General features: G+C 37.7%; 1 protein-coding gene across 1 annotated transcript; it reads left to right on the top strand.

Moving 5' to 3' along the window:
• Positions 2,107-6,075, top strand: LOC109230571. Its single transcript, XM_019396045.1, has 2 exons — positions 2,107-2,187; positions 4,566-6,075. Exon 2 carries the CDS (start codon positions 4,607-4,609, stop codon positions 5,327-5,329), a length of 723 nt encoding a protein of 240 aa, XP_019251590.1. The 5' UTR covers positions 2,107-2,187; positions 4,566-4,606; the 3' UTR covers positions 5,330-6,075.

The raw sequence follows: 12,348 nt of genomic DNA, 5'->3' as shown, positions 1-12,348 counted from the left end.
AAAACTAACTTGTTCTCAACTTTGAGAACCCATCTTTGTACGTTATGGTGTTAAATCAAAATATACACCGCACATCAATAATATTAAGATGAAATTATTTGGTTCCCGACCGTAAACCACTTGTGAGGGGAGAAAATAATATACTTTCGTATATAATGTATATCAAACTGATATAGATAACTTTGTTCTCATAAGCAATAGTTTAACTATTAAGTAGAGGCACTCAATAAATCATCTTGCTAAGCCATTTGTGATGTAAACCAACTTATCAAGATAAACTATCTTGAATAGAAAATCTGAAAGTTATGCTCTAAATTAAATTATTGAGCAAGTTATCTGGCAAACACCATGTTGCGGATTAATAATAATCACACATGTAACCATCTCATAGATGCATCTTATGTGGTATATACGTGGCAGGTAAATGGGCCCATTTTCACCTTTGATATTTGCAGCATTCATGGGATTCAATCCCAATTTTAGTTGGTCTATTAATTAATAAGAACAAGCAACATAAGAGAATTCGTAAATGACTTTCTAGTTCTTTAATATTTACCCATGTGAATTCTCTTTTATTTTTGCACATCATACTTAAATTGATATGGCTAAACCAATTATGGCAACTGAATAAATTATCAACATTGATAAACTTCAGATTTACACCATGATGCGTGCAATTATCAATAAACTCTAGGTTTATTATGATATGGGTTTTTATATTAATAAACTTATACTTTATTGTGGCATTCTTTTGTTTGTGTAGTACAAACTGGAGAATAAAGCGGGTAGCTTTTCACATACATATTACCCCGCTATAAGTTGTAGTAATAAAAGATATTAAATCTTTTCTTTATTTATAGTCTTAATATAACCAACCGCTTTCGCGAATACCTTAGAAACTCAATTAAGTTTCTTTGAGACTTACTACAACATAATGGCTTATTGATAATCAATTTTATTCCTCCAAAATAGTAATAATTGGCTCTTCCAGAGCTCTCAATTAATTTGGTACTACCACATATTCATCAACATCAATATGGTAAATATCTCTTTTAAAGAGAAAGTTATACCATTATGGTTATGGCCAAAATTATATGCAAGATATATTTCTTGTATTACCGTGGTCTTTTAATAATCACAATGTCAAAATATTTTGGCGTACAATAAGTACGTGACCAATGACTATTTATGCCATAATAATGACATTATTTTCTTATTTCATCTCAAACCTCCTTTTAGAGGTGAGTGTGGTGGTATATCACTACCACTAGCACATTCATATTCTTTCAAGAATGAATATGTATTCATAAATCACATGTTGTCACATTCACACCATGAATGGATCATAATCATCTATATGTTCTTTACAAAATCTCATGTCAAATCGATGATAACTTTCACAGAGTGAACAATTATTTTGAGAATCTTTATTATTCTCAGTACCACAATGATGACGATTATAATTTCGTCTATTGCCACGTCCACATCCATTGATACCTTCACAGTAATAATTTTGTCTTCTTTCAAACTTATCACATTCTCTTAAGGGAATGAGAATGAAGCAAATTCAATGGGACGGGTTTCCACTTCTTGTGCTCACGATCATACATGAAATTGATTATGGCAAGACAGAGAAATTTTATCACTTCGAGTGGTTATAATTTCTTACTAACTCCATTAGAGTTATAATCAAAATTTATTGTCTTTGCTTGTATTTAAAATCAAATTATAGAATAAAAAAGAAAAATACTGTAAAATACATACTGTAAATCCAGAATTTAATCATAAAGGAAGTTCATGGAAATTGACAATCATTATGTTCAATCACAAAGCTTCTGCTCAATTGTTTAGAGTCTCGTGCTGATAACGTGTTATGAACAATAAAAGAAGAAGAATAATGAGAGAATTCTTATTGATTTTGGGATGATTTACAATGTAATATAGGGAAAGAGTGAATTAGCCACCAAGTAAAATCCCTAAAATTTCTCTAAAATATAGACATTCGCCTTAAATAAAACTCTATTTATAACATAAATACAAATCAAAACAAGCTAATCCTCCCCAACCCACCCCCACCCCCACCCCCCACCCCCCTTTTCCGAAACCTTTATATACTCGTCAAAAATTCCTTCATCGTTCTCCGCCGCACCCTTTTCTCTCTTTGTCTGACGGAATCAAAAATTTCAGGTACTCTTTCCCACAGCAAATTAAATTGTATGTTCTCAATTCCAATATCATTGCTGTTGCTTATACAATTTATTTACTTTCTTATTTGCTTATTCCCATGTGATAATTGCTCGAAGGTTATACTATTACGTACTTGGTTATTTGCTAATTCATCTGTACTCCTATTTTGTGTGATGCACTTTTTCTTTTTGGGTCTATCAAATAAAGAATGATGCCTTCCTGTATTTAGAGATAATTTTACTTTAAACTTTATTGTTTACCCTCGAATCCGGATAACAATTGAATTTATATGGGGTTTTAAGGATCCGTGAACTAAAAGATACAAAAGGTTTTTAGGTTGGGGAAAAATAAAGATAAAGACTCAACAATTGCTGTTAAAGTAAATAATCGCAGAATATAATATTGCTTAGAACAATTGTGCTTGATGCCTACAAGAATTTAGAGAGGTCTCCTTTTATACATTCTGATTAAGGGTAAAAATAAGGTAGGTAAATTGATTACATCGTGGATCCCTGTAATTACGCCTTAATGGCCTGAAGTGGTTGAGAAAATCACGTTTGGGCGAGATATCCGGCGACGCTTGGTTATCCGTTACGAGTCCGGCTTCCGACCTTGTGTGTTTCTCCATCCGGTGGTGACTCATATCGAGCTCTGTAACGGTCTCGAAATGACTCGACCTCGGTTGTAGACGTGGCCGTCGTTCTACCTTGCATCCAGGTCGGGTTCGATGGCCCCGACTCGCTCCGGACCGGACCCAACCCGGTCGGGCTCAAGCAAAAAAGGGTATCACCCAATACAGATAGTCCCCTCGTTTATTAGAGAGTAATGATAATAAACGATATGACCGGTGACGTGATGCCCGTGACGTATGGCCCTACGCCAGGTGAAAAAGCCATCGAGTGCTCTGACCACGCCTGCTGCAGGCATTTAATGCTTCTCTTAATTATCTGTCGCTTCGTGTCTGTGGCTTCGCGATTCGTGCCACCGCCTCATGGAAAAAGTATAAACGACCCTTCCAGGTTCAATATTTCCTATCTTTCTCAAATTCTGCGTTGGTTGTATTTTCTTTTCATCTCTTCGTAAAGCTTTAAGAAATGGCGAAAACTTCACAAAGTGTTCCTTCTAGACCAAGCTCGGCCGCGAGCCCCGCTAGATCTGATGAACATGCACCAGAACCCCCATTGAAAGCATTCACACCGACTGGTTGCTCGGTATCTGCCGACTTCCAGGTTGAAAACCCATCATCGGTCCCGGGCCGCGGCGAACCGGCATCGGAGTATATTAGTCTAATCACTCCCGGTTGCCTAGACCGGGTGAGGGCTGAATGTAGATGGGAAGGGAAAGACCTGGTCGCCCCTTCCCGTGACGAGTCGATTATGACTCACGTTGAAGGATATCTTAGTGTATATACATATCCCTTCACCTTAGGCCCCTTAGAACCCATCATAGTGGAGTTCTGCCGGCGGTACGAGGTGACCTTAGGTCAGATCCACCCCTCGATGTGGCGGATCGTATATCTCTTTCGGTTTTTTGTTGAGAGAGTCGAGGGCGATTTCCCCTNGTTATATGTCTGTAAGGCAGATATGCATGGTTGAACTATAAGGCAAATATGGACTAGGAATTAAGAGGTAATTTGGGTTGAAGAGGAGATTAATTAGGAATTGTCTTATTTTAAGTCCAGATTAAACTTGAGAAATTTCTAAGTATGTCAATATGAATAGCTGGAAGTCTGTGATTCCAGAAGTTTAGTAGTGTTATGTTCGTAATGTTCATAGCTTCAATGGCATAAACAGTTTCTCTAATTAAAAAAATTACTAACACATGATTAGATGCGGACCCAAGATTTAAACTTCATATATTCGAGATCAAAATTCTACCATAAGCCATTTGATTTATTGAGTTTGAAATCTATTATGTGTACTTATTTAGTAGTTCTTTTTACCACTATACGAGGTGTGAGACAAAGCTATTGGGTTCAGATGAACCAATAACTTGTGCATAAACTCGCTCCTGCACGTAATCCTTTTTTTCTTCTTATTTAATTGTTGCTAAAACTAAGGTTAAGTGAAATGTAGACCAAGTACTTCTTTGTGTTACTTGATGCATGTGCTCTTTGGGATCGATGTTCAGTCGTTACTTCTCTGTGATAGTTGATTCGCTATTTTGGTTAGTAAATTCATATGCAAATCATTGTATCTCATGGCTGAAAATCAAATTTATTGAACCAGATGGCTAAGTTTATGCGTGAAAGGATTTATCGAGCTCCATCCTTAACTTGTTCGAAAGTTGATAGTCTGATCAATTTTTAATCTTGATTTCTTTGAACTTAGTTTTCTGTCCCTTGTTTCTCTAACTTTTCTATGATTAATTTCCTTCAGACACCTATATTGAGCTCCGTGCTGGCGTACACGCTACAATAATGGGGGATGAAATTGCTGAACTCGATGACATTGAATTCGCGCAACAGATGCTGAGCATAAAAGAATACGAGTATGGTGAAGATAAAAGCAGCGGAATGAAAAAAGTAGAGAAGAGTCAGAAGATTACTCTTTCTAAGTTTCCAGAAAGAATCATAGTTAACATCCTAGTGAAGATTCCACCAAGATACATTCATAAGAATGGCATGCTTGTCTGCAAAGCGTGGAAAGAAATGGTCTTCAGAAGGTCTTTCATTGAACAAAATTTCATGGAATCAAAATCAGAATTGCTAGTACAGGAAGCAGCAGGAAGGCATAAGAAAACAAAGCTGATAGAGATTGGAAAAGAACTTGAATGTGAATCGCGTGATCTTGGAATAAATCAACTACGTAAGATTCATTCTAGCTGTGATGGATTCCTACTGATGAATGATCCAAGGATCACTTGGAAGCTACAAGTGATAAATCCAGCAACAAAGTTCTGCCTCACTATCCCTAAATGCCCTTCAGGTTGCCAACATACAGCTTGTAGTGCAGCTCTTGGATTTGACTCTTCGACAAAACAGTATAAAGTAGTGCATGTTATGACAGATTCTTATGGTTTCGAGATATTTAATCTGAGCAATGCTGATGAAGACTGGGACGAGTCTCTGGTCCATGGGAAGATCCTAATGATCGGCCATTTGACCCAGTTAAGTTTAACTGGAAGGATCCAGTGTCGATAAATGGAAGGATTCTGCATTGATATGTTGATTCAAGTGAATATATCATATCGATGCAAGTAAGCGAGGCAAGATTCAGTAGAACGTATCTTCCAAAATGTGGTGAAGTGATTAAAACGAACAATTATGCATTGGTAGAGTTGGGTGGATTTCTTTCTTTTATCAACAGTGATTCTGAGACAATAATGGATGTTTGGATTTTGGAAGATTTTCAAGGGCAGGTTTGGTCCAAGAAACATAGTATCGTGGCAGAGTCGATAAATTATATCTGTCCACACAAATCAGCAAGACAGAATGAGAGAACAACGCCAGAACTTGGGAAACTTGTCGTTGTTGCTGGAGCGAGGAATGGTGAAGTATTGATTCTTAAGCATAAGAAGAACTCTAGCGGATACATATATGACACAAAGAGTAGGGTGATGAAGATTTTCAGCAGTAACATGAGGAACTTAGAATCTTTTGTACCGCACAAGGACAGCCTCTTTTGTATGCGGAAGTTCTCCTAGTGTCATGGTTTAATTTATTATAGCCTGCTGTTTAACTTAGGTTCGCGAACAGGAGTAGGAAGACTTCAACTTTGATTTTTGAACAGGAGTAGGTCTAGCTTTTAGTAGTTTTTCTTGCTTATACAGTTAATACTAATGCATTTTAGATTTGAGTTGCTTCGATCCTTGTTGTTAGATTTTCTCTTAGAACAGTTAAGTATGTTTCTTACTTGTACAGATGAGGATCATTGAGAAGTTCTTGCATAAATGTTGGTGCTCCTTTGTATCATACGAAGGGAATATAACGAAAATGTTAGAGGCAGTGCAACATATTTAAAAGCTGTTTGAACAAGAAGTTATATTATGTAGATGCCATTAATGTCAATATTGGCATTGGAACATTGAAAGAAATATAACTGACTAGTCTTTCTATTGTATTAGTTTCTTCTTTCAGAGAAGAAATGAAAACATCTACATTTATTTGAGAACTAAAGAAATACGACAGAATGAAAGAGGATCATTCCATGGGCTCCTAGTTGTTTCTTAGCATCACAATTTTTGTAAATTCCCACGTGGCTCTTAACAAGATGTCTTTTCACTATAAAATGATGAACGAGAGTCTTATGTGCCTGCCCAATTCGATGCATCCTGCCAATGGATTGTGCTTCTGCTGCAGGATTCAACAGTGGTTCAACAAGTATAACATGCTGGGCTTCCAGAAGATTGAGACCATTGGCTACATGTTGGATTAGGAGCAACAACACTTGAACGGATCTGGTTTCTGATTGCCCCGCATGTCTCCTGACATTACTGTTAAGGCCTCTGAATTGGCTGATGGCAACCAGGCGAAGCTACGTTGGTTGAAGGTTGGTCAACTGACCATCCTTCATCGAAAAATTACATTGTATATATAGGTAAAATATTAGCTTTTAGAGGTGTATAACATATATTGAACACCTTTTGTCATGGAAGTTTTTTCCTTTTTTCAAGTTTGAACACCCTTGAGAAATTCCTGCCTTCGTCATTGATGGCAACATGTGCTTTCCTTCCTCCTTTCATCCTCACAAAAGTTATGTTGTTAGCCGCAAACGCATGATCTAACACATCTAGCATGTCATTCCAACTGCTAAAAACTAGAATCTTTGCCGCTTGGTTCGTGAAAGTGATCCATAAAATTCTCCTTGTGACAGCTTCAATCTTTGTACTCTATGAACCTCAGACATTTACAGAGGCTTCAGAATTCTCAGAGACTATAGAAAAAGATGAATATGACTTATTCTGACGTCCGTCATCAGCATAAGCAATATTTCTGCAGTCAATATGTTGTCTACAAGTTGGGCACATTAACTACTTAACTTGAGGCTTCCCATGGAGGGCTAATATTTTCTCTGCCATTGCAGACAAACATTTACAACAAATGACATGCCCACAACGGAAAACCATCTTTTGGTTATTGAGCCTCTCTTGGCAAACAGGGCATGTATCTTCCTCAATTCTTGCTTGGTATTCCGTTTTTTCTTCTGCATGAGCCGTTGAGCCAATTGTGACTTGAGCTATTGTTGAATTTCCAGTACTTGCAAAATGATAGTATTTTGTTTAGATTGAACCAAACCCTTCAGTAGCGAAGTTGTCCCTTTGTTCTTGATAAAGAAGCTAAAAAGAAAACTTTTCGCTAGACCATTCAGCACTGTCTGCATCTAATTCTCCTTGATCTAAGGCATCAATAGATTTGTCATTTTCATCCTCTTTTAGGCGTAGTCGAGAAGTTGCCATCATAATCTCACCATGAGCACGTAGAACATGCGCTTGAGCTGTCGATAGGAGCCTTTCTTGTGCATACTCAAGAAGCTACAGCTGCTTTATGGCTGCCGATATATACAACTTCAGCATCTAACAGGCCTCTAGATTTGATCTTACTAAGGCCCAACTCTACTTCCAAATCAAATGGAGTTTTGGACACCATAATGTTCTCTAAGTCCCTCTTCTTTTCAAAATCTTCACATTCGGTTGTAGCTGAACCTGAATTCTTGTCTGTTCGGGCTAAAGTTGTATAGTATAATGACCCGATCAGTCGTTTTGTGTAATTTCGCCTCGTTTTCCCTTTTGATGCTTCACGCATATGTGTTTATGATTTTATGACTTGCGGGGTCGGTTAGTTTCGTTACGGGAAGCTTTGGGGTTGACTTGGACCCTTTGGTTCTTGACTTAGAAGTTTAAATTAGAATGTTGACCAAACTTTGACTTTTGTGATAACGACAGCGGAACTGTGTTTTTATAGCTCCGACAGCTTCGTATTATGATTTCGCACTTGGGCGTAACCCCAGAATTGATTTTGAAAGTCTGTAGGTTGATTTATGTTGACCGAAATTTGGCAATTTGAAGTTGAAAGGTTTGACCGTAAGTTGACATTTAGCTATCGACCTCGGAATTTAATTTTGGGACTTGGAATAGGTCCGTTATGGCATTTGGAACTTGTCTGCAAAATTTGGTATCATTTGGAGTTGATTTGATAAGATTCGGATGTTTAGTTGTAATTCTAGAAATTTTAAACTTTACTTTGAAATTCATGCGTCTTAGAGTTCGATTCGTAGTTTTAGATGTTATTTTTGCGTTTCAATCGTGCGAGTGAATTCGTATGTTATTTTTAGACTTGTGTGGATGTTTGGTTTGGAGCCCTGAGGGCTCAAATGAGTTCCGGACATGTATAGGAATGGTTTTGAACTTAAAAGTGAATTGCTGGTGTGTTGATGCTTTATCGCAAATGCGAGCACCAGCCTCACAATTGCGAAGTTAACAGTAGGGGGCAGATGTCGCAAATGCGACTTCTCTTTCGCATTTGCGAAGGCAATAGAATTTGGGCTAGGTTCGGAATTGCGAACATTTGTTCGCTTTTGCGAAGTTCCCAGCTTCGCATTTGTGAAGCCTTTCTCGCAAATGTGATGATGACTTAGGCTGTCAGGGTTCGCAAATTTGGGCCTTGGTTTGCAATTAGAGGGTTCGCATGTGTCACAAATGCGACATCTGCAGCTAGTAAAAGGGCTAGGAGATGGGATAAACAATCTCTTCTTTTTGAACCCTAGACTCGGTAGGAAGCGATTTAGAGAGGGGATATTTCCCTACAAACTTTGGGTAAGTGATTCTAATCTATTTCTAATCATATTCCATCAACATATCTTAGATTTTTACATCAAAATCATGTGAATCAAAGTAAAAATTTGTGAAACTTTGTCAAGTTTTTGAAAAATAAGAAATTGAGTTTTGAGAGTCGATTGGAAGTCGAATTTTGAAACTAATCACATATATGAACTCGTGGGGTCATGGATAGATAGAATCTACTATTGGACCCGGGTTTTGACCGGGCGAGCCCGGGTTGACTTTTGTTGACCTTTTGGGAAAATTGTAAAAATCTTAGTTTTATCTATTGTAATTGAATTCCCTAGCATTGTTTGAATGATATTAAGTCGATTTTGGTTAGATTTGAGCTGTGTGGAGGCAAATTTTAAGGGAAAAATTATTTTTGAGTGTAGAATTGGCCGTGTTGAGGTAAGTATACTGCCTAACTTTGTGGGGGGGGGGGGGTAGGGGGGAAACTACCCCTTAGGATTGGTATTGATTGATTCATTTGTGCCATGTGAACACCGTATGCGCAAGGTGGCGAGTAGGTACACTGGTCAATAAGAGGGAGTCATACTTTGGACTGCTTTTTTCAAAAGAAACTATGTGAAAGCCCCTATGGTTTGCTGCTTCCAAAACTGGTTGTCAGGACTTGGGGTGAAATAAGTTCTATTGTACGCGGTATTTGACCGGTTTAGGCTACTTAGACTCTTTCCATGCTTTAATTGAATTGTAGTATCATGTTCTAAATTCTCATGGTCAATCTATTCCTACTTATGTTAGTCTATCCTTGCATGCCTTAAATGATTTCGTTAACACTCGTTCTGCATCCTAATTGATAAATTGCTCTCATGTTTTAGTTGAACTTGTTGCCTCTATTATTGTTACATGTTATCTCTTTCATTGTTGATTATCATTATTTGAAGTTATTGTTCGTGTTATCTCTTCCCTTATTGATTGTCATTACTTGAAATTATTGTTCATGTTATCTCTTTCCTTGTTGATTTTCATTATTTGAGGTCATTCGTACACGTTATCTCTTCCCTTGTGTGTTATTCTTATTTACTAACGTGATTATACATTATCTGTTATTGTTGAGTTATTGGTGTTGAAGTTGTGAAAGCCGTTATCATGTTGAGGCGAAATTATTATTGTTGAAACATCTTCCTTGTTGAGCATTTTACATTCATTGTTGTTGTTGATGTTCTTGTACACGTAGTGGTGGAGCCGTGGGTTATTATTGTGGAAACACCGATATTATTGATTGTTGGCAAGTTGTGATATATGGGCACTTGTGGTGCGAGTTGTTATTGTGATATGTTATTGACGCGCATACGGCGGAATAAGGCTTGGGGTTAATGTGCATGTTGCAGTATAAGGTGGGACTTATGTGCGTGTGCTTGTAGAGGAACTACGTGAAGTCACGCGACGTCATAAGGTGGGGTAAAGTGCGTGAAGCTATTTCGGGAAAACTGTTTTCAAAACCTATTTCTAATGTAAGGCTCGCGCGGTATAAGGAAATATTGTGATTGAGATTGTGAATTGTGAATATGAGGCGGTACCTCGGTTGTGATTTTTGATACATATACACGAGGCGGTGCCTCGGTGGTGATCCTAATTGTACACGAGGTGGTAGCTCATTATGATTCTTGTTATTTTGTTCTTCCTTGTTTTTGTCAATTATTGTCCGTATATGATCGACGTGATTCTCTTTACTGATTTCTTTATGTTATTTCCGTGCTTACAATTCCGGTATTAGTTCATGTTGTTAATTGTTTCGTATCAATTATTTCTCCGCTTCCCATTATTTTTCTTTATTATGTTTTCATACTGTTTATTTATATCCTAGTAGGTGTCTTGACCTGGCCTCGTCACTAATCTACCGAGGTTAGGCTTGATACTTACTGGGTACCGTTGTGGTGTACTCATACTACGCTTCTGCACATTTGTAGATCCAGGTACGTCTGCTCGTGCCGGTCGTTAGAGATCACATGTTAGCTGCTTTACGGAGAATTCAAGGTATGCCTGCTCGGCGTCCACAGGCCTAGGAGTCACCTTCCCATATTCTAATTTACTATTGTATTTCCTATCAGACAGTGATGCAGTAGTTACTCTAGTTTTACTCTATAGAGCTTATGACTCAGTTTCACCGGTCTTGAGGTGTGTATTATTGTTGAATCTATTTTCGGAAGTTTATATCAGTTATTCATCTTTGTTTTAGTATTCTGTTAATTTTTTCCGCCAAGTTATTATTAACTGTTAGGCTTACCTAGTCGTAGCGACTAGGTGCCATCACGACATCCTTTGGAGGGAAATTGGGGTCGTGACATATAGAAACGATTCAGTGCAGACTTCTTCTTCTGCAGATCTGTAATCACCCTTTACCCGCTTCCCTTTGTTAAGATGAAAAAGTCATTTAGTTCGCAGTGAACACATAATACCCATCAGCGTCAGCGTAGAATTCCGGACAGTATCTAAAACGAGAAATATCCTCCTTCCTAGGATTGCCTGGTTGTTGTGGTCTTGAAATGATTTGCTGATGATATTTGTTGAATTTCAAATGGGAAGAGACATGAGAAAATTGAGACGAAAAGAGTTCATCTAAATGAACTGAGAGGCTCAGTTGATGCAGATGAAGGCTCAGGCGATGCAGTTGAAGACTCAATTGATGCAGTTGAAGGCTCAGATTGCAGCCCGTGAGGTAGACCATTAGGCGATGTTAATGCAGGAAGAGTGTGAGAATGCAAACCTGTTGATAGCTCGAAAGGCTGCATTAATGAGTCGTGAGGCACATATTCAGATTCAGGAGCAGATTATCGAGATTCAGGACTAGAGTATCCATATTCTGGAGTAGATTCTGGAGATTCAGTACCAGATTATTGAGATTCAGGACCAGATTATCGAGACAGTTAGAAAAATTGTAGTATTTGACATTTGAGTTTTACTTTGATATTTGACTGGTATTTATCTCCAATTCGTGAAGCATTTCAATTGATATGAATATCAAAGAGAGTGGGAGGATAGTTGACAATGGACTTGATTTCTTTAAAAAGGTAAAAGCTATGGCTGAACTCCAATTCTGGAAATAATACGAGGATACAATGGTAGAGGATGGAATGGCCAAACTCTAATTCTGGAAATAAGACGAGGATGCAATGTAGAGATTGTCATGGTTACATTTTGAAAGTTTATAGAGGATGTAATGGTTACATTTTGAAAGTTTATCTCACCTTGCACGTTCCAATGTTTGGACCGTTGGAGAAACTTTTTTTTCAATACTTTGTATAAGGTAAAAGAAAGTTGAATAATAGGACCTATTATTCTTCTTTGTTTTAGTTTACCACATATGACAAAGCCAATGTTTTGGAATGACTGATCTCTTCACAGATAATTACAGATAAACTTAACAAACGTTTTACAACG

Source organism: Nicotiana attenuata, chromosome 7 (assembly GCF_001879085.1).
Source record: "Nicotiana attenuata strain UT chromosome 7, NIATTr2, whole genome shotgun sequence".
NCBI classification, from domain to species: domain Eukaryota; kingdom Viridiplantae; phylum Streptophyta; class Magnoliopsida; order Solanales; family Solanaceae; genus Nicotiana; species Nicotiana attenuata.
Note: the sequence above shows the minus strand (reverse complement) of the source record. Positions and strands in the feature narration are given on the sequence as shown.

Coding starts and splice junctions, on each gene's coding strand:
- LOC109230571 (XM_019396045.1), top strand. CDS start 4,607: ATGGGGGATGAAATTGCTGAACTCGATGACATTGAATTCGCGCAACAG.